The 24,215-nt window shown below is 27.5% G+C and overlaps 1 protein-coding gene across 1 annotated transcript; it reads right to left on the reverse strand.

Annotated features, from left to right (window-relative positions):
• Nucleotides 1-8,750: 8,750 nt before the first annotated feature.
• On the reverse strand, nt 8,751-20,368 carry LOC129606608 (uncharacterized). The gene is made up of 6 exons (XM_055517003.1): nt 20,197-20,368; nt 19,534-20,092; nt 18,424-18,566; nt 18,159-18,353; nt 9,336-9,502; nt 8,751-9,124 (listed from the first exon to the last, which is right to left on the reverse strand). The coding sequence occupies exons 1-6, from the start codon at nt 20,264-20,266 to the stop codon at nt 8,894-8,896; spliced, it is 1,365 nt and encodes a 454-aa protein (XP_055372978.1). The 5' UTR covers nt 20,267-20,368; the 3' UTR covers nt 8,751-8,893.
• Nucleotides 20,369-24,215: the final 3,847 nt, after the last annotated feature.

Below are 24,215 nucleotides of genomic sequence, written 5' to 3' on the forward strand. Positions count from 1 at the left end.
AATTTCATTCATAAATTAAAACGAAAAAAAAAAAGTGAAACGGCATAACTCTAAAAAGTCTAAGTTTCGAGTAAATTGATTTTAAAATCCCAAACCGATGTGTGTAAGAAACTTTCCTGCTTTCTTATTAAATAATATGTACAGTCGCTTAATTAATTGGGGAAATATTGGGAACAGTTTTATTATTTTTATTTCTTTTTTATAGCAATTTGCGTAAATTACATGTTTATTTTATATTTGCACGAAATTCAGGGAAAAAAATTTGTTTATTGATTTCACCCTGTCTGTCTGTCCACTAAAACTCCTAAGATATACTAAACTACTACATAAAATTAATTTTAGAGATACATAAACCTATTTCTTTATTAGTCTTAGCCTCTTCAAGTTGCAGAACAGAAAAACGTTTTTTTTAGCCAAGATTATTAATTTCCATGAAATGAACATATTCGTTCTTATAATGAAAGTGAGATGCTTGCCAATTCAACTCAATTTTATTGATTAAAACCAGAATTCAGTTGAAGAAAATTAAAGAGGCTTCCAAAAAATCAACTAAACTGTTACAAGTTTCTTCATAATTCTGTAAGTAATTACTGATATATTGGGGTCCAAAACCGCACTGTCACCTCCTAGTGGTGGGCCCCGGTAATGGCGGAGGATAAAGGGGTGATTGAAACGATCAAAGTTACGTTCGTGTCGTGGCCATGTCTCGCGGCGAGCCTCTTACTTTGTGAGTTTCAGCCCTATATTTATACGTCAGCTGACGACAGGCGTCCCAAGTCAAGGTGAAACAGCATATGCCGATGACTGCGTGGCTAAAGGGGAGCTTAGATACCAGGTGCCCTGGAACTTAAACGAGCCTTCCCATGGTATGCCGGGCTCTGCCATGGGCGACTTTACTTTCCCGCGCTATTCGTGGGGCCAAAAATGGAAAACATAAACAAAAACAGCAAAAACAGCAACAGCAACTGCAACAAGAACAACAACAACAACAATAACAACAGTGACAATTACAACAACAACAACAATACTAAGGAAAACATAAACCCTGTTAGTGCTCAAGGGTCTTCGGAAACAGAGCTTCTCTCGGCATCCAGAGGAAAGGCTATCCGAAGTTCAGATGGGGAAAATCAAAGTAGCTATCATGGATGAAATGGATAAAGTTGTGGACTCTCATCCATAATTCATTGCAGCGTTGCAAAGGGACGGATGGATATCCGTAACATGCAACAATCAAAACACCAGGGAGTGGATAACCAGTGTCTGTAGGAAGATAAAGCCTTGGGACGGTTGCGACGTCGTGGTACTGGATGGCGACGACATGCCCAAACAGCATGTCTGCGTAACCTACGTACCAAAGGACAACCGTCAGTCTTTCCAGGGACAAATTTCTAAGTAGGATAGGGAAGCAAAATCCCGGCCTCAAGATAAGTTCCTGGAGGGTGCTGAGAATGGATAAGGAAAAGGACGGGGGCTGCTCCATCACCTTTTCCGTGGATGATTCCGGATTGGAAGATCTACGGAAAGCGGAGTTCCGACTTTTCCTGAATTTTTTCCGTGTTACCGTTCGGGTTAAAGGAAGAAAATCCTCTCAAGGTGCTGGCGGTAGGGCAGGACAAAATAAAAAACCAATGCCCACCGCGACAACGACGAGCACTTCAAGCCAACCAAAAGAGCCAAAACTCATTGGAAAGTCTGAAGTCGCTCCGAAAATGGCGGCAAGGGAAACGAAAGGACCATCGACCAGCACGCCAAATACAAGCGTCCCGGGTGTTCCAAAAGGGCTCAAGCCCATTGGGAAGCCCGGAACTGCTTCGGTATTTGCTGTTGGAGGGGCTAGCTTGGCACCTGGAACGGCAAAAGAGGCTGTGGCAGGGCAGGCGCCCACCAAGATGTGTAAAAAGGCGGCAATGGGAGGTAAGGCTCATGTAAAGCCTTTGTCTAAAGGGCCAAAGCCCATAGACAAGAGCCGGAGGAAATGATATGGCTGTGAGGTGCATCCAAATAAATCTACAGCTTGCTAGGGTATCTACTGATGTTCTAGCTCATAGATTTATGAAGGATCACCTCGATATTGCCCTTGTCCAAGAGCCTTACATAGTGAAGGATCAGGTTAAGGGCCTAACAGGTGAGCTATTGTATGATAATACAATTGGGGGCAGGCCTAGGGCTTGCATTTTGTTTAGTAAAAGGCTAACGTATTTTCCCATTAAAGATCACTGTTCTAAGGATCAAGTAGCTGCGTTGGTGAGGTCCTTGACATCACCCTTTGCACTGAATTTATCGGCAGTAGTGTTGGTGGATGGCATGTCTCAAATGAGACATCCATGTCCGATCGTAGGCAGATTAGGTTTGATATCATGGTCTCCGGGGGCCTGGCAGAAGAAATATATCGGGTACCCCAATCCACAGATTGGAGTCAATTCGAAACGCTCCTCATGGATGGGATTGAATCTGTTCCTGCTTCTGTCAGAACGGTGATGGATATCGAACTGGCCAGCGAGGCCCTGACGGCGGCTATTACTAATTCCTACCACGGGAGCTGCCGCGCTAAGCCGACCACAGGTACAGGGTTCTGTTTCCCGATCGATGGACGTGGGATCGAGGTGGTCCGGTACCTAGGTCGGGTTCGAGCGTGTGGTATGCGGACGGGTTCAAAACGGATTCGGGCGTGGGTTCGGGCGTATACGGTGCCCGGACACGCGTGTATATGAAACCCTTGACCCGTATTGCACAGTGTTCCAGGCCGAAATACATGCAATAGAGATCTGTCTGAGAATCAATTTGGAAAGGGGGTATAGAAACCGCACCATCTATGTGTTCTCAGACAGCAGGGCTGCACTGCTGGCGCTTCGTTCAGCTCAGGTTACATCCAAGCTGGTCTGGAGCTGCCTTGCTGCACTTATGGAATTGGCATCGGAGAACAGAGTGACGCTCATTTGGGTGCCGGGCCATAGTGGCCATGCGGGCAACGAAGTTGCCGATGAGCTGGCGCGGAGGGGATCTGGGCTGACTTTGTGCAGCCGCTGCCTTTCTGCGATCTGCCTTCTTCCGCCGTGGGGGCCAGGCTTGCCTGCCTGCTCGCGGCGGAATGCGGCCGTCACTGGCGGGACACGAAAAGGTGCCGTCATGCGAAAGTGTTTCTTTCGGCGTGCTCCAGCGGATTCACCGCAGAGTTGCTGGGGATGAGCAGGAGCCGGGTTCGCACTATTGCGCATTTCTTCATGGGGCACTGCCCAGTGAAGTACCACCTGCATAGGCTGGGGAAGTCGGATTCCCCCCTGTGCAGATTTTGTGGGGGTGGCGATGAGACCGCCGTGCACATTCTCTGCGACTGTCCGGTACTGGCTGTTCGGCGCCGCAATTGTCTTGGACATGGGTCCCTAAGTGTTCGGGAACTGTTGTCCAACTCCCTTAGGGATATCTCCGGCTTTGTGATTGGGACGGGGATATTATAGACGGGAGAGTGGGGGGGCTACAATAAGTCAAAAATGGCTGCTGTGGCTTGGGGGGTTACTCCTGTCCCACACGGTTCCCTTAGAATCTACGAATCTACTGATATATTGAAATGCTAGAATGAGAATATAGTAATGGTCACCAAAAAAGCGAACTGGTTTAATATTCTGAAATATTTTCTATTTATCATTCACTCCTTATACTAGTTTACGATATTTTTTAATTTCTCTTATATATCACATATTTTAGAAAGCTTTTCAGTAAATACAAAGTACTGAGATTTTCATTTTAGAATTTATGTTGGAAGTAAATATAATACATATATATATATATATATATATATATAAATATAGATGTATGTACAAATGGGAATATATGGATTTATGTACATTAATTTCTAAAAGTAGGTACCTACTATATGAATTTGTATTTAAAATCCCAACTCAGGTAAAAATTCAATTAAATATAACAGTATAAGAATTGACTTAGTTAAATAACTTTGAAAAAACTGATAAAAGGCATACATTTCATGTACATATGTATATGGAGTTGTACATTTTTATCATATCATTTGGTATTACCATTAATGCAAACAATTTATAAGAACATAAGTACGGTTAATATATAAAAATTTTTTTGTTAAAACAACGGTAACAAGAATGCATTTACTAACTGATATACATTTTGTATATATATTTATCATATAACATTATCCCATTATGATAATTATCCGGTTGCTTACCTGAACTTTTAATTTTATAATAATATTTTTATATTCTTACTTCTACATCCACACATGCTTATACATTCCTTTTCAATCGGCGCTGTTGATTTATAAAGTTTAAAAAATTTTTAAATGCATGAAAATAATAATTAGAGTAACCGCACATATAAATAGCTTGCTCTAGCTGATATATGTATTATAGAGAAATCAAAATTCTATACGAGTTTATAGAGCAACTTAAAAGTTACCTTTGTATACACACTTATCACATATTTATACATATTCACTTTTCATTATTTATTTTTAACATTACTGTAAATATTTTATTTGAATGCGGCATGGGTTTGGTTTTTGATTTAGTTTCTATGGGGATTTTAAATTCTTTATATAGGTACACTTACATTTTTATTGTTGTTTACTTGCTTACACATTTGATTTTAGGTTCGCAGGTAATAACTAGTATAATATAAGGCTGAAAAAAATAAGAGTATCAAAAAATTATAACAACAATTTATGTAAAATATCAAATATCAGTATGGAAATATCTTCATTGTATTGTTGTTGTTGCCTCTAGAAATCCATAATGCACATATACATATAGACATATAGAACGTACACGTTGATGAGAACATGAATTAGAATTTACTAGAATCTGATATACGAAGAGTTGTGATTAGTCTTTTTTACCTACAAGAGCTGTCCTGTACCTGCTTTTGGAAGGAAGAATCGGGCAGATTTAAAAAATCTTGTTTGTATATAAGAACATGGAAATATATATACATTATAGTTTCACTGAAGATTATTTCATTTAAATATAGGCCTAAATATAATGGCTCAAGGGTAGCTTATATTTAATCTGACCGATGTAGTTCGTATACAACTTAAACCTCTTAGCCTTCATGACATTCAACCTTAAGTTTATTATAGTTGGCTTTTAACGAAAACTTAAACAGTCATAATTCCTTAAGGCGAGATTGTTAAATAATGTTAAGTACATTAATATTATTAGTTTCGAAGATAATCACATCTGACACACAAAACAGAATTTGTACTTCTATTTCGTATTTTCGCCAGCCGAACTAATTAAGGTGAGTGGAATTTTCGATAAGAAGCAGATCCTTCTTGGCTGCTGTTGCAAAAGTTTTCCACATTCGAGGTATCTTAAAAGTCTTGGCCGAAAATACACTTATCTTTCTTTGGAAGGATTTCTTACTTTTGAAATAGTTTGCCTTAAATGAAAAATAAAATTTATAATGGAGTATACCAATTATAATCACATACATAATTGTATATGAGTTTCTAATATGAAATCATGTGAATATTGTTAAGAATATTATAATATAGACTACGAGTATACGGTATTTTTTTCTAAAAATCTAAAATTAGCCTATATGAAAGTACGTGTTTGTACATATGTATGTACGTACATAATTTATTTATAAATTAACTAGCTTTATCCTACAAGCTTAACTTTATCTTCATTGTGATCTGTACTTTTTTTTTCTCTCTCTCCTTTTCTTTTTATAGAATAAAATATTTTTTTTACTCTTATTTTTATCAAATGCATTTTACATACATATATACAAATAATTTACTTAAATTACAACACACATTGATGTAGAAATATTTTGGGTTTGGTATGCAATGTATAATATTTCAGTTCAAGCTACCCACTCATATGAATATGTACAATGTACAATGTACGTAATATTGTGCACATGAAAATATTGAATAAAAGCTAAAATGCAAGCTGATTAAAGTATAAAATAAGAACCAGTACTGCAGTACTGCACTCTTTTAACATTTTATTTTTACTCTCCAGCTCTACACACAGATTTTTTTTTCTTTTTCGTATAATTTAATCGTGAGCAAATGTGTGAAAGGAATGAATGAAAACTTGACTTGTCTCTGATTTTAATTCTGATTTTATTATTATTACTTTTTTTTTGTAAAGTTTAGTCGTGTCTTATGGCATATACTAGAATAGATTTAAATTGATTGGTATGGTATGGCATGGCAGGCATATTAAATGGTTGGTATATGGTTATTAAAAATGCATTTAGAAAAGAATGAGGTAACGATAACGGAACTTCAATTACTAACATTCTTTAGATGTTATTTTTATTGTCTTCGTTACTATTATTCTTGTTATTATTCTTATATTTTTTTTATTTTTAAATAATTTATTTATTGTCTTGTTTTATATTTATTTAATAAAAAAAAAATGAAAAACAAGAAAACATGATTATGAGAAAAGCTCTGAAGGTGGTTTAGTTTTGTACTAAAGCGGATTTATATATACACTTTATTGAAAATTATGTTCCGTACTTTATTGTTATTGTTATAATGTACTAATAAAAATTAAGATTTTTACATTCCGTCATTTAAAATGATATTAAGTGAGTTTTAAATTCATTTAATTTTGATGTTCATTAAACATTATTATTTGTGCATAATCATATATACATAAAATAATTAATTACATAATATTTATTTCCTTGGTTTATGAGAGGTTTATGAATAGTACATACTAGTAAAGTAGCTTCCGGGACATTAATTGTCACATGAGTTCACGAATATAGTATTATAGTAATATTAAAGTGTAAATAGCACTAAATATGAAATACGTTTATAATTTATGATATATTGCGTATCGTGCGTGATGTTACAAACTGACGTATACTCGTATATGAATATGAAATGTTTTTTGCAGTTCTATTTAGATTTTATAATAAAATAAAAGGGTAACAAAAAATTTTTTAATAATTTTTATGAAAAGTTTTAAAATTTATATTATGGTAAAAAAAATAAACATTTTTTGGCGTTTTTAGAACTGCAACCTACGTCTCAGTTTTTAACGCCTTTATTGCTGCCTGACTGTCTGTTTGAAAATGCTGATACACCTGAATGATATCACATTGCCCGATAGCCATTTCAAAATCTTGTTTATTACGATCCCACTAAGTTTGCCTCGATTATACCAAATTGGTAGAATCCTGCTTGATTGTGTGACAGAATCCTCTGTGACGTGCCCCGAAGGCCCACTGCAATTCAGGCCAATTGTTTACAATTAACAAAAATTTTCTTTCATTTCTTAGAAAATAATTTGAATATGGAACCACAGAACTTCCTTGCAGAGCACGATACACATAATATTGCATTTTTAAAATTGGTCTCATGCATATTCATTTTGCACATTAATTTTTACAAATCTGAAGGTTTTATGTTAAAAGGCACAAAATATGGTTTTCTTTAATTAGTTAATTTGACATGAACAAACAAATTTTAAAAAGAAATTTAGAATTTCAGTAACCTTTAACATTAGAATTTTAATACTTTAAAAGATTAGTAAGAAACTCACTTACCTTCTTCTAATTTCTATTAATTTTGTATTAAATTATTTTTTTACAGATAAAATTACAGATTATCAAAAATCTTTAATGAAGAACATTTTTCACTTTCTTTTTCAATTATTTACACTTAAATTACAGTGATATTAGAGATGTTTTAATTATTTTATTGTCTTAATAATTACTTAATAATATTTTTCAAATTTGTCATGTGAATTGAAAAAGTGTGGCATTAATATCGAAAGGTAGTAGATTTGTTATTAATTAAATAATTGTATAATAAGAGTCTTTAATTTTTCAATTAATTAAAATATACGAAATAACTAATAAAATAAATAAAATCTAATATTAATGTTAGAATTAAAGCTATTTTCTTGCATTTTTCTTACTAAGGTATGAAATTTTCTTACTGTTTCCTTAAATTCACAAGAGTTCAGGAGACTGTTTCAACGGAAATGAACTAAACTAAATTTTTTAATGTACTTACATTCGTTTATTTTAAATTTTGACATTTCTGTTTGTATGCAGAATTATTTGAGTAGATTCAACGCAACCAGTGAATTAAAATTGAAAAATTTAAGTGAGAACTCTGAAATATTCAATTACTTTCACCTTTATTTTTAAATCAAATATAGTCCAAGATTTTTTTATTTTTTTTTTTTAATAAATTATGCAATTTTAAATGAAACTTGTATAGGCTCAGCGAAAATTATTAATTCGCTATAATAGATATTTTTTATTTAACTGTTAATTAACTTTGATTTAGCTTAAATTTTTTTTTCTTAAAATAATTTTGTTATTTCGCGTTTATTACATAGCATAGATAGTCCCTCTAGTAGTGGTGTGCTCTATGTACTTGCATTATGTTATGACATCACGTTCATTTGGGTTCGCGTCCTTGATGTAAACAAAAAAAAAGATATAAGCAATAAAACAGAAACATAAAATTTGTTTTCAACTGTCTTATAAACTGGCATAATTGACTTTGATTTTGAATAATTTTTAATAAATTAATATTTTTCAACATTTAACTATCAAAATAAAACCATAAATATAGTATTTATGAATTATTTTGACTCTTGAAGAACAAAAAAAAAATAATGTCAACATTGTAAAAAATTTGTATACAATTTTATGGCTTTTGAATTTTGTTAAGTTTATCTTTGAAGCAAAGCAAATAAGTTGGTGTGCAACATAAATGTGTCACACTTTTTGAATAGATTAAATTTATATACACTTCAATTGTATGTACATACGCCTGTATACATTATGTAAAAAATAATATATAAAATTATTTTTAATACCTTTTTTTCTTTTGAATTTTATTAATATTTTGTTTCTCTTTTTTTTTCTTCAATAATTTTAATCAATAATAATTATTATTTTTTATATCAAATTTTGTTAAATTATTATTCGCATATGTGAAAGCTTTATGTGAATTTGCATAAATTGCGATATCAATTAGATTTGTGCTAGAAAAGAAATCAAGAGTAACCACATTTGCTGTTAAACTCCAAGGTCCACCAATGAAATTTAATATGTTTGAATTTAGTTCACTTGCACGATTACGAGCTGATTTGATAGTTTTTTGTGAATTCTATAATATAAAAATATAAAGAAAAAGAAAGAGTTAGATAAAAAGAGAGAGAGAGAAATAAATAACAAAAAACGATTAGCAATAATTATTGAAATTTTATCACGTATACATAAAATTTGTTATTCATATTAAAATAATGATTAATTATCATTTTATGTTTTTAATTTTTTTTTCATAATCTATTAGAAATTACAATAATATAAAAATTTACCAAAGTTTCTTCAATTGTAGTAATCGCTTCAAATATCCAACCTTTATTTTTTGTCAATTCCAACTCATCTTTTTGTGTAAACAAGACTCTCATAAAATCTAATGCTTTTGTTAAATTTTGATTTCTGATTGAGAATTTTTTCCACGAAGGCCATATTAAATCGCATTCTAAAATGAAATTAATTTTACATAATTTAAAATTTAGTTTTTGTTTAATTTTATTTCTTATTTCATTGTGGAAATTTTGACATCAAAATTAATTTTTCAAATTTTGTATGTACATATTAAAAATTTTGTTTTAAAATAAATTAGTGCAACTTTAATTTTCTGTACAATTTTAGTTTTAATGAAAGACTATAGATAATTTGCATGGACAATTTAAATTTTAAAGTTCATATCAAATGTTGAATTATTCACAATAAGTTTATTCAACCCCAAATTGTAATCATTTATGTTTAATTACAAAACCGATTTCGATTTACCGCTTGGTTGTCGAATTTGATTTTCACAATTCAAAAAAAATTGTTTATTTTAATGACATCTCTAAAATGTTACAAACATTGTCATTCATAATGTTCATTTACTTAATACATACTATTTATATGAGTTTTTTATATATATTCTTATTATTAAATTAAATGTATTATTTTACATTAATATAAATCTATAAAATAAATCAATTTACCTTCACGAATCATTGCATTTAACGATTTTAAACGACCTTTATTGACTTATACATATTATGTGATATTGAATTCTTTAATTAAAATATGATTTATTGAAAATTTATTATATTTATTTAAGTTGTCATATTTTATAAAATAAATTTTATTATAATAATATGTAAAATATAGAAATTTAAAAAAAAGCAAATCCATTTCTAAATATGCATACATTTTCGTCAACAGAGGGCACAATGTAAATAATATTGTGAATGACGTTTACTTACGTATTAAAATATTTGTAAAATGAAACGTAGTTGTATAAAATACTTTAAGAATTTTATTGTTATTTTAAATATTTTGTAATAAATAATAATATGATTAAGTTATTCAAAATATTAAATAATTTAAATTTACATTGATATTACAGATATTTGGAATTGAAAGAAATTTTATGGAAAATACTCGTATATGTATGTAAGTTGTTGTTATTGAATAATGTACATATGTACGTTTTAATTTACTGAAATTATAATATTCAAAATTTTAGGTACAGGCAAGGACTTATTTATGCATAAACATATTGAAAACAATTCCGTAACATTATATATATATACATTTCAAATTCAAATTATACAAAAAATCATCTTAATAAAATTTTATCAATGATGGAATCTTGCATGTTAATGCGATATCCCTTTCAAAATCTTTCGGATAATTATAATATTTAATTAAAGAATGTTAAATTTATTTAACATATAACATATAATATAATATATAATTTATGTATATTTATATAATATTTTATATAGTTTATTAAAATTTCAAATTTATTATTATGCAATTTCCGCATTTATAATTATACCACAAAATATTCATTGTACATATATATACATACATATATAATATTGTTGCATGCAAGGTAAAATTGGTTTTATATTAAAATAATTGTTCTTTTGTTAAAATTACTATATTACAAAATAATTAATTATAATTTATACTGAATATACATACATATAGAATCTTTAATATTATATAATATATTTCTCCATGCATAAGAATTAGTATATATATACATACATACTTAAATGTCTACAAAACAATGACTTTCTTTTAATTGTTTGAATATTGTACCCTTTTATTATACTTATGTATATTATATTATGTATATTATCTTTAATATAAATTATTTATTAGCTCCATATGTATGCACATTTGTACTAGGTAAAATATACCTTATGTAACGTATTATAATTTTCTTGTAATCTATAATGAAAAATCTCAATTTTTTATATATTTATATAGATTATCCTTACGCACGTATAATTTTAAAAATATTATATTTTGTATACATTTATGAATATATATGTATATATATATAAAATTTTATAATAGTATGTAATAAACGCATGTGACATATGGAAGTGACTTCTTTGTATAATGAATATATCGCTGAAATAATTTAAGGTTGCGTAAACTAACATATAGCGTCTATGAACTATAATCAGGACATGAAATATTCAATATATTTAAAATTGTATAGTAGTTTTCTATTATGTAATTTAAGAAAAAGAAAATGTCCTTTTCCTTCATTTATAATTTTAAAGAATAAGAAAATATGTTTAATTCTTTAAAAGCACGCATTTTAACCCCTTTTTCTTATGATATTTTGTAGATTGCGTTTAGTTTTTGATATGTCTTTTTTTTTATAAATAAAATATAATTTTATTCAGAAAACGCGTATAAAAGGGTTCTTTATATTATAGAAGAGGAGCCATAAATTATATGAAACATGCAAAATTTTTGTATTATATTTAAATATTGATTGCACATTTTCTATTTCATTTAAAAAAAATTTATAATAATTTTGCAATTTTACTCTGAATAAATACATAGTTTCTAGTTTCTAGCCTCTATTTATCTTTATACTTTTTAATGGAAAACAAAATAATCATTTTTTTTTATAAATAAAATAAATAATACTTCAATTGTTTTCTTTTATATTATACTTTCATTTTATAATAATTGTAGCCTTCTATAAATGCAATTTAACTACAAGTAAGAGCTATTAAAATAACAAAAAAAAACGAAAACCTATTAAGAATATTGTAAATAGCTTATATTTTCAATATCAATGATTGTATGTTTGTTTTAAAAAAAGAAATAAATGTATAACAAATAATAATTTAAATTGAATAATAGAAAAAAAAAATTTAAATTGAATGGAAATATTTCATGTCTATCTGTCATTTAGGAAATCTTTGAAATATTGAAGTTTTAGAAATGTTGTTGTTTTTAAAATTATTTACTTTAAAAATTAAATAGTTTACAAAAGCAAAAAAAAAAACACACATAATTGTTGTATATAATGGGGAAAGTAAGATAACAATAATTTGTTCACATACATGCATATACATAAAATATTTATGCTAAATTTTAATTGAAATAATTCATGTATGCATTCATAAATGTAATATATTGGATTGCGAATTGGAAGGTGAGCTCTTATATAGTATAATTTATAATTTTAATGCTTATTCATATAAAGAACTATAGAAAGTATTGAGATTATTATCAAATAATCTTAAAATTTTTTGAAATAGAACTTATATCTAAAACATCGGATTTGATTAGTTCTTCTTTAATTCATTCTTGATTAACTTATTCTTAAATTGAATTACATTGCAATTACAATTAATTTTAAATGAGCAATTTTATTATACATATTTACAAGAAAATATAAATAACAAAAGAATTTCATTAATTTCATAAAATATATTTTTAAATTGACGTAGGTGTTATTTTTCTCCAATATTACAATGGTGGATTAATTGAATTTAATATAAAATTTGGAAAACCCATTTAATAATCGCAATTCTATTTAATTAATTACTTTTTATATTATCATTTAACAATAATTTTATTTTGCAGAAATTCTTGAAAGCCAAATTGCATTTTTTCAATTTTGCAATTTCAAAAAAAATCCAAGCTTTTGAATTAATTTCACGACATTTTATATTCTAAGAAATTCAGGCTTAAAAACAATACATTTGAAAAAAAGTAAAGAATTGTTGTAATTATTGCCCTTGTAATAGATAATCAACTGTAAATCAAAGGTTGCTGTACTATTAATAATATTGCTATAATAACTGTGAATTCGATAAGGGTTGTAAATTTTAATGGGTGTTTATTTGTATAGTTAATATCCAAGTTATCTAAAATAATTAGTTAATTATCGTATTATAAATATCGGCAATTGTTATTTCAAGTATTTGTGTTGTAATTCAAGAATTAATTAATGTCACTCAAACACTTACATTTAAATAATATTTTTTCGTAAACAATTCATATAACTATGATATAACTAAAACTATTTTCTATTAATAAAAAATTGTAACAAAATAATACAATATATGTATATTTAGAATATCTACATGAATTTTTCTGTTATTAAATGATTCAAACAATTGATACTTAATAAATGATAAAAAAATAAATTTTATAATTTCAGAAATCAATAAAATTGACGACAAGATGTCACACGACTATATTTTAGAGAATTTTTCAGTTAATTGAATTTTCGGAAGAAATTTTTTCTAGTAATGTGAAGAAAGAGTTGTTAAACAGAGATATCGCTGAATTGAAAATGATTGGAAAAAAGGATAGATGATATGTTAAAGTCATCTATAAAAAAATTACGTTGGATTTTATTATTTTCTATATAATGCCGGGGACTTCAGAATACCGTTATATAGAAGGGAGAGAACGGAGTCCGGTATTCAACGGTGCGAAATTATTCAATGAATTACCAACTAATATTGAAAATGAAAACAAAAACAAACGCATTGCAAATCTATGCGCATTTGAGTATTTGTGCGATTTAGAGCGTTTCAGCAAGAAACAGACATGCACAAATAGCTGAATTCGCTTAGAATTCGATTCTGACCAAGAACATATTTTATACTTAACGGGCATTTCCAATCTCCTTTTTTCGGTGTTACATACTTCTAAAATTTAATAGAGGTAAGCAAATCAGTGTTACATAAAAATTTTCTATTATTTGGTATTACATAATTTACATAATATTTTTTTTAATTAGAATAACATTAAAAATTTAGTTTTGAGAACCTCAGTCCATATTTTATAATTTAATTTGTTAAGGTAATCTTATCTAAACAACTGACATTTTCAATTCTCAAATTGCTAGTATAGAAATTTTGTAAAAAAACAATAATGTATTAGTTCTTCAGTACATTCTTAAGAGTTACAATGCCTAAATATCTTACACAATATAAATCACTTCAACTAACTTATGAAATCTAATCAAAAAAAAATTTTAATTTTTTTTTCTTTTGTCTTCATATGTTTTTAATTTGCTATTTCTTAAAGTGATTTCATTATATCTATACATACATACATGTTTTGTTCTATTCATTCTATCTAAAACAGTTCATGTTATCAATAAGGATTTCGATAATAAATAATTAATGGCCAAACATATCATTTTGTTATAATGAGAAATACGAGGGCAAATCCAGCGAAATTATGCAACTTTGTTGTCTATCCTAAAAGTATGCAATTTTTTGTATAAAAAATGAAAAGTCTGTTAGCAAGATTTTTTATTACACTTACACAATAGCTATCAAGTTTCTTTTAATTTCATATTTTATAATAATTAAGGAAGTATTTAAATACCGAACTTATTATAATGAGAGGCAATTACTGAAGAGAATAATAGTAAATATCCGACGCGGGCCTATTAAAAGATGTTTTAATTTGTTAATTGATGAATTAATCAAGAATGTTATATGAAATGGAAGTGATTTGAGAAATGCCTTTAATAAGGAATGTTATAAAAGATATTTATATTTTCAGGGTGGAACTTTAAGGATTCCGTCCAATTGTCCAGAGTTTCAGAAACAGCAGCTTTCGTAGTCCCAACCGTAATTGCAATTACCTTTTTCAAAAATGTTTAATAGCATTTGTACTTGTTTACGAAAATCGTATTAGCAATGATTGAAAATCAAGTACATTGCATAACGTTTCACTTGTAGGCGCTTTGTCAGAGCCTTAAATTTTATTTTATATCATACAATTAGAACTTATATAACTTTGCGCAACATATATAAAATAATAAAATTTTTTTTTTTAATATTTTCGTAAAATCTGACAACTTTTTTACCGACCGCATTGCATACAATAAGGAAGGTTATGTTATGGAACCGAATTTCGGATGTCGAGTGTTTGGTAGCAAATTTTTATATGTAAGTTTATTTCGTGATAAATCAGGATTCGGGAATTGGTTTTTTTCGGGGCCGACTTAACATTTTTGTGCATATAAAGAGAAATAATCAATCAATTTTCTTAAAATTTAATATTTAAATTCGGGGTATTAAAACAATAAACCTATAAATTTTTTTGGAAAGATCAAGGCTCGGAAACCGAACTAGGGGCCGATTTTTGTCTTCTTTACCATATCTGCCATATCTTTATAACTATAATTGATGGATTTTTTTTGCAATTTTATATTTGAGTTCTGGTTATTAACGAAACTAACTGGTAAACCTTTCAATTAATTCGGGTAGCACAAAGCGAAATCCTACTAAAAACCAAATTGACATTTTTCGATGAATGTTAACTAAAAGCTTACCAGTATCTTTAAAATTGTAATCACTAAACTAGACAATACACATTGCGGCCGGTTATGTGCTGACCATATCGAATTCTTTTATTAAAATTTTAAAGCTTGAGCCATAAAATTGAGCTTATGATACTTTAAATTTATAATATACCTGTCCGATACAATAAATTGTGTTATAAAATCTAAAATAAACTTTAAATCTAATTTGAAAATAAATTTTTTTTTTCTTGATTAATTTAAGTGCACTTAAAAAGCAATATAAATGTTTTTTATCATATTATATTATGCGAATGTATGTATGTATATGTTTATGATCACATCTAAACACATAATTGTATTAAAATACAAATATAAGCATTAATGCGCAATTTGAACTGATAACATTAATTTCATATAGTCTGGAGTAAACTAGTTAGTAAACGCGGGTGAGGATGTTACCTTAAATGTATTGATAACAGAATTTGTTATCTTTTATAGTATTAATGTTACACACCCACCCACAATTATTTTTTTTATTAAAAAGATATCCTCTGGGCAAATATCGTTTAAATTTATAAAAAAATATATGAATGACGTTCAATCATCACACCGGTTTTGGTAGCATAATCGATTTACGTAACTTGTACGTCTAATATCTATAACCGTATCGACACGTGTTTTGGCTAAGACCACAAAAAAAAAAATTTTGAAAAATTTAATTTTAATTAAAAAATTAAAAAAATTAATTTGGATTGGACACATAAGATTATTATTATCATATCGGTATTATTTCTATTTTTGAAAAATTAGTCGCAATTAGGAGGCAATTATTTTCCATTGGTCTCTTAAATATTTTGAGTACTTAATAATGCATCAATCTGATATAGAACCATGGTTGATCAAGTTGTACTATAATATTTATAAAGGCAACCGTCGGGCACCTGCTTTGTTTTATGGAAGATGTCGGATTGGTTTTAAGGAGCGTAATGTGTTGCAGAGTTTTGCCTATGTGCCTTGGTAGTCTTTTGCTGGGCGTTTGCGTAAGGCAACGTCCCCTCTCGTACCACTACTACTACTACTACTACTGTACTATTAGCACTAAAGTTATGCTTATTTCTTGAAGAATAAAAAGTAAAAATTCTGAAAATTTCCTACTCCTGAGAATAGAATTTTACAGATCCTTTCCTATTTATTAAAATTTTTAACAATGCGTTCACATTGTGATTATTAATTTATTTTTTTTATAATAATTTCTTTAATTTCTTATATTAGGATTAAAATTCCACGTGATGATCTAAAAACAAATTTTTTTTCTTGAGTACAAAAGTATTTTGGGACAATTGAATTGCGTTTAAAAAACTAAAAATGGAATTTTAATGCTCTCTCGCATTTTTAAATTAAACTATTTTGAATAATTTATTTTGATATTCTTAATTTGTATGTATGTTTTTGTATATGATTATTTATTGTTGTTTACCGGCGTCTCTGTTTCTTTTTTGGAAATCTAATTTTAGGACAACGCTTATAAATACTTCAAATTGAATAAGCATCCACTTTACTTTTATGTGTACATATATTATATAAGTTTTATACATAATCAAAATATTATTATAATCAGCTACATGTGGCTGTAGTTTAAATTCTATTATTATTAAATTGTGAATTTAATATTATTGTTTACTTTTTAGTTTATAAAGTTTGATATATGTATAATTTTGTATAAATATCTACACTAAATATCTATATTATGTACTATTTTAGATAACAGTTCGGACATTTTCACATGTGGTATAATAATTATTTGGTAACGTTCCGAATATTAATTTGAAGCCAAACAGAATCTATAACAATGAATAACTGACGATAGTTTATTCTCGTTTAGAAAATTATATTGAGGTACACTGCAGGTCAATCAATGAAACACTGTCAAAATACGATGTGTAAACGAATGGAAGGAATATAAATGTCGTTAAAGTACGTAAAATTTAATGTTTTTCCAGCAAGAAGCGAGATTCAAATATTTCCATATGATATGAAAATTTCATTCGGGCAAGTACAGAATCGTTAAATTCAAGCACTGGTCGTGCTTTCTCTTTACATAGAGATGTAGTTTATATAGCAACTCTAGATAATTTAATATAATAGTAAGAAATATTTGTTCTGGCCAATTAATATCTTAAATTCTAATAATTGCACCGAAACTTGTACACTATGTTAAAAATTATTTGTTATTGTACTTCAAAAATATCCTATTGTTGAATTTATATTCAATTATAACAGTGCTCTTATCTTACGCGAAATAAATCACCTAAATTTTTAATGAACAATAATAAAATTCTAGGAAAAATGATTAGATAATATGATTTTTAGATATAGATACTCCAATGAAATAATAAATGCCGTATTGATAACAAATATCTAACATAAATTAATTTAATTTATAATTCTATATACATTGATATACACCTTATATATATATATAGGGAATACGTGCACAATTGTTAGTACTTTATCCTATATATGAAAGTATATATACACTTACCGCGTTCACCTGACGCCAATTTCTCTAATCTATAAGTAATTATAATATTTTTGTTTTCCTTTCTCATATCATTCATAGTTAAATCATATGAATTTATTGCATCAATACTATCGGAACGCCGAAATGCAACTTCTTTTAATTCTCTTAATAAATATTTTAAAAGCATTGAATGTCGTTCAGGTTGCTTATGAAAACCTTAAAATACCCATATTTGGAAAAAAAAAAATTTTTAAATTTTGAAAATTCGGAAAATTATTTTTCTTACCAATTGGAAATGATGTAAAATCTACGATAACAATTTCACCTGAAACTTTAACAAAATGTTTAACATCATCTAAAACTGGTTGAAGTGGTGTTATCATCATATTTTCATTAACAATCCAAAAATCATTTGTTTCTTCTCGATATCTATAAAATGTTTCAATGAAAAAAATTATTAATTTTGGATTTTAAGAAAATCCTTTAAATTTTCATTTCTATTTTTCGATTTTTATAGGTTATTATAAATAGTATGCGCCATTAAATATGCAATATAGCTATTTGTAAAATAAAGTTTTAGTGACAAAAGAGCTCCTCTTACTTAAACTTACATAATGTCGCATTTAATAGCATCACAATAGTGTAATTGCAGTGGCAGAATTATTACAATTGAAGAATGTGCTAAACGACAATTTACAATTTTTACAAAAAATGAAAATAAATTTTTGCTTATATTCTAAATTTTCTTGTAGATTTGAAAGAACAATAAAAATTTCAAGTATGTGAAGTGTTACTGCAAGTCGCTGAAATGTTGATGCAAGTTAGTTATGAATGAACCTGCTCATGATTGAAAATCAGCATGCTAACGCAGAATATTGCCCCCAGAAGCAGATCTAATATGAAACTCAAAACCCGAATATTTATAAAAATGATATTTTGTGAAAAGTTTAATTTTTCAACTTTATCCACATAAGGTTTCTGTTCAACTTGGTAATATTTTAAAGAGTTATTCACAATCTATTAATTTTTAGTTTATGTTGAAATATTTTATTGTTTCGAAATTCATAAGAAATCAAATTTATTGAGTTCTTTGCGGGTGGTTGTTTATTATTATTTAAAAAAAAATAGGACAATGGGGTTAAAATTTGTAAACAAACAATGTTATCTCCTTAATTTCTAAAGTATAAAATTCATAAAAGTGATAACACCGCGATAATTTATGAAAAAAAAAAATAAAATTGTTTTAGTAATAATTGAATTAAGGCAGCTATACAAGTTTCTCAATTATTGAAAGCTTTCTTTAAAAAAAGAAAAATTTTAAAATTATTAGAAAAAAAATTATAAAATTCCATTTAACTTCAACTTCATGCAATTCACTTTTAAATTTTAATCATACCCAATTTTTAAATCCAAATATCTTATTCCAAATACTAATTGTGACCAAATATCCAAATTTTGTGAGCAACCAAATGTTTGTACCAAAATTGAATGATTTTTATAATTATAATTATTATAAGCACCAGATGAATGTGTACCCGGTATAAAAAGATTTTTTAATGGTACTTTACCAATATTTTGATCAGATAAACGCATCCAATTTGGTTGTATTTTTAAACATTCAACACGTATTAAATCATCATTATAGGCAAAACTAGCAACATAAAATGGTAAACATTTACCTTTTGCATAACTAACTAATTGTAATTGATCATCATCACGTTCCCAACCACCAGGAAAATATAATTTTCCTAAATTAACTTTTGTTACATATTTACCATATAACGTTGTTATATTACGTATACAATCTTTAGCTGGTTTAGTTGATATTGCTGGATCTTCTTGAAATATACCAATCCATTCTGGTTTATCAATACAATTTGGTCCCCAATTTATTTCAATACGTGATTCTTCACTTAATATTGAATCCAATGATATTGTTAAATAAATTGGACAGCCTAGAATAAATTGTAATTATAGAAATATTGTCATTCTTTTAATTTTAAAATTTTCTTTTCATATTTAAAAAATTTTTAATTTTTGATAATTTTATTGTAATTACTTTGAATATTTGTAATTAAAAGAGCATTTACAAATAGAATATGCAAAATATTCTTTGAATTAGATTTCATTATTATTTTGTATTCTGCTCTTTTATTCTTAAATTTCCTCACTGGCTTAGTCACTAAATTTTTTATTCTCTTTATATTATTTTAATATTTAGACTGATGATCTTTATATAGATCTGTAACTGAAGAATTCAAAACATTTACTAACAAATAAATATTTTCATCTTATGGTTTATGTAATTCCATACAAATCTAAAGATGTGTTAATATTTCGGTAGCTGAAAATTCTCGCAAAAATTATTATTGTATTAAAAAAAAAGACAGGGTTCAGAAATATAATGATAGGTTCAAATCAAGAGTCACATTTTGGGGTTTATTAGGAAAATATGAACTGAAGAATATTATAAATGGTCGAAATCAATTTCATAAAGAATCCTTACAATTTTAAATTTTTAAATTAAACATGTACAAATTTTTGATGGGCTACATACCGCATTTAAAATCATTAAAATTTCTTGGTACAATGAACTTTGTGATATGAAAATGTCTAACAAAAAAAAAAACAATCATCAAAACTATTTATCTATTTTCCTATTTAATTATTTTTGTATTCTTAGGGCGCTCACCATCTCCTTTTCATTGAGTATTGCATTCTTGTGCCTGTTGAGCAATTGTTTTCGGTTGACGCCTCAAATCCAAGCCCATCTTCTTTTTCTTTATATGGACAATCTTTTTTTTCATAGCTGATAGCAACTCTGCATATACGTTTGGGGCCAGTACATTTTGTAGATGGCCCATGTTTACCTGTTTACAAAATCCTGTAGTTTCTTTTTTGTCTTTCTGTACAAACATTTTACACAGGTGTCGAATATTATAAACTTCGTCTTCATTGATATATGAGAAGACCTCCAGATCAGCCATATAGTTTAGAAAACGCCATTTTAATAAGTTTCAACTCATGTTTTTTAAATTTTCTTTGGCGCCTAATTCTTTGCTTATTATGATGCTGACAAGATAATTGAAACTTGAAGAAATGAAAATGGAGGAGATTTACCAATTTTGTTTTTGATTAATTTTTAATTTTACTCTCTAAGTTAAATTTTAATTTTAAGTTAAGGAAGTCGTGTTCCGAATGTCATTTATTTGTTCCATAAGATGGAATTCACAAATAACAGAGAGGTCTAGAATAAAAAAAGGTTCTGTAACTGAAAGCAAATACGAGTATTAATTTAAAAATTTTGTTATGTTTTGGTTTACGTATACTTGAATTAATTTCGAGTAACCTTACTCTACATTCAACCGTTCAATTCAACTCAAACTATATTCAATCGTATTTTTTGCTCCTTTAAGTGGGAATAACTCTTAACCTTATGTTAGACGCACCCTGTATTCTACTTTATATCTATGCAGATGATCTTAAAAATTTAATCCAGATTCTTTGTTTTTTTTTTGTTGTGGTTTTCTTTTTATTATCTTCGCAATTATTCAATTAGAATAGCCATTCATCAAAAACACACATTTGGTTGAATATTATAATGAACTTTTTTTTTTAATTCAATCCTCCTCATCCCCACATATTATGTGCATTAGAATAGAACATAATGTACATAAATATTTACCCTCATATACACATTAAGAATATAATTTATGTTATAATATGATGTAGGTATACTAAATAGTACATTGCTACATTTGATTCCGGCAAGATTGTACATAAATAATATTTAGAGGTAATTCTTTCTATATACTTGAACTTGGCTTGAACCAAATTCATCATTAATATCGTCATCATCATTATCATTATTGTCTTGTTTTTTTTTTGTATTCGCCGTTAATGTGGATTAAGTAATTTTCCAACGCATTTATATACTTAAATAAAAGAAAGTTTATTTGAAACAAGAATTACATGATAATGATTTTTTTTTATATACAAATAAAGTGCATAATTTTATTATAGATGACATTTTTTGCTTTATTGTTATTGTTATTATAATTTAAATTGGATGAAACGAGAATAATTTGAACACGAGTACAACTATAAAAATTATTTTATATTATTGTTAATCAGTGAGATTTTGTAGCGCCTTAATCAAAAATAATTTTCACACCGAAAATTATCAATAAAAAAAATAATAAGGAAAAAAACATTGTTGTTGGGATACAGTAGATCAATTTTTGTTCACAATGGACAAATATTTTGTATTATGTAAGTGGAAAAATTGCAAAAAAAAATAAAGCAATAAAATCAATATGAAGGAAAATTTCTGATTAAGGTGTGGAAGCAAGAATATATTTTATGAATTATTTGCATATATATGACAGTTGACTATGTTATGCTATGTGACAGTTTTTGGTTATATGACGTTTGGCATTTATAGAGTCGTCACATATCAATTTCAGCTCCATAAGTTGTATGACAATTCATTTTAGTAGGTTATGTGTTATGTGCTACGTCGAAAAATTTAAAATATCTATTTCTTACTTAAACAATTTCTAATCTCTCTCTTCTCTCTTTGATGGCACTCTCATTTTTTAAATATTTTTGATTTCTTTGAAGAGATTTATTGCAAATACTAAATACATATACTAAATACGAACTTTATCGTTTGTTTTTATCAAGTTATTATCACTCTTGCATTTCAAAAATAACGGGAACAAGTTTAAAAAACAAAGTAATTTAAATTTTCTTAAAATATTTTTCTTTACCTTTATTTCTTTTTTTTGGGTTTGAAGCCTTGTTCTGTGAAGTATTTTATCTTAGAACTTAAAGTACCTTAAATTTTATGGTAAAAAAAATAATATTGTGAATTTGATAAATTTTATAATGTGGTTTTTGCTTTTGTTGTGTAGCACGTATATCGTTTTTATGGTTTGTGTCTGAAATATAGAAATACGGATAAATTTAGGATAAAAGTTCTAACTTGACTGTCAAAACAAATTTTGATTAAAAGTATTTTTAAATTCACAATAATTTTTTTTACCGCAGTTTACAATAGTGTATGCGAAATAGTCAATGATAACCCTTGCACAGCAAAAAACGTAATGCAATGAAAAAAAGAGTTTTTCAATGTTGTATGATGAGATTAGATTTATTCTTACTTAATTTTTTGATATTTCATGCAAAAATGCTGAAAAATATATTGTGAATTGGTATAAGAATTCACAATATTGTGAATTGAGTTATAATTAACGAAATAAATAGATTATTTCAAAATATTTCCTTACATTATGGTACCTGCGCCATTTAAATTGGTTAGGTTTTCCTATTTTACCATTGATATTTTTTTTGCTCAATAACGGCTAACATGCTATAAAAAGTTTGTTGCAGATTTCATTTATTCAGGGTTATATTGAATAATTTATCGGTTCCAAATTCAAATTTCAACATTTTTTTTTCATCCAACCACAAGTACAATCACTTATGTTTGATTATGTTTTAAGGTAAACTTGTTCAACATCTTTTTCACCTCGTTTCATAATTCCGTTTGGCAATGGAATCAGATTTTTTAACCCAATTCGCTTGATTTGATTAATGGTTAGTATTAGTTTCACAAATTGTAACCTAATATTATAAAATAGAAGACGCAGTAGATTGAAACAAATTTATTTATATCGAAATGCGTAATATATTTATTATAAAATAATTTACTTATTTATTTTTATATATTATATTTAAATTGTATAATTAATTTTGTAAACATTGTTTTTTTGTATAAATTACATCAAAAGCATTTTTTTTAAAAATTGTTTTCAAATAGCAATTATATTATATATACGTAGTTGGTTTGAAGTTATTTTAATAATGGAACATTTTTTTTAAATTGGTAAAGTTATATTAAAATATATGTATACATATGTACATATCTCTATTACAATATAACTTTTTTTAATTTTATATTTTCTATAAAATTGGTTTTTTCTGTGAAAATTCAATAAAAACTTCATACATTCTAGGAATTTTCATCAAATTCCTTAAATTTTGATTTTTCAAACTTTTTAAATTCATATACGA

The sequence above is a fragment of the Condylostylus longicornis genome, unplaced genomic scaffold, assembly GCF_029603195.1.
Source record: "Condylostylus longicornis isolate FDR11 unplaced genomic scaffold, ASM2960319v2 ptg000019l, whole genome shotgun sequence".
Taxonomy (NCBI): Eukaryota; Metazoa; Arthropoda; class Insecta; order Diptera; family Dolichopodidae; genus Condylostylus; species Condylostylus longicornis.

What these genes read in the sequence shown, in the direction of transcription:
- LOC129606608 (XM_055517003.1), bottom strand. Translation starts at nt 20,266, where the DNA reads ATGAAATCTAATTCAAAGAATATTTTGCATATTCTATTTGTAAATGCT. An exon ending in TTTAATTACAAATATTCAAA is followed by an intron (nt 20,093 to 20,196) that starts GTAATTACAATA and finishes AATTTATTCTAG; the next exon opens with GCTGTCCAATTTATTTAACA. An exon ending in CTACAATTGAAGAAACTTTG is followed by an intron (nt 9,125 to 9,335) that starts GTAAATTTTTAT and finishes TTTATATTATAG; the next exon opens with AATTCACAAAAAACTATCAA.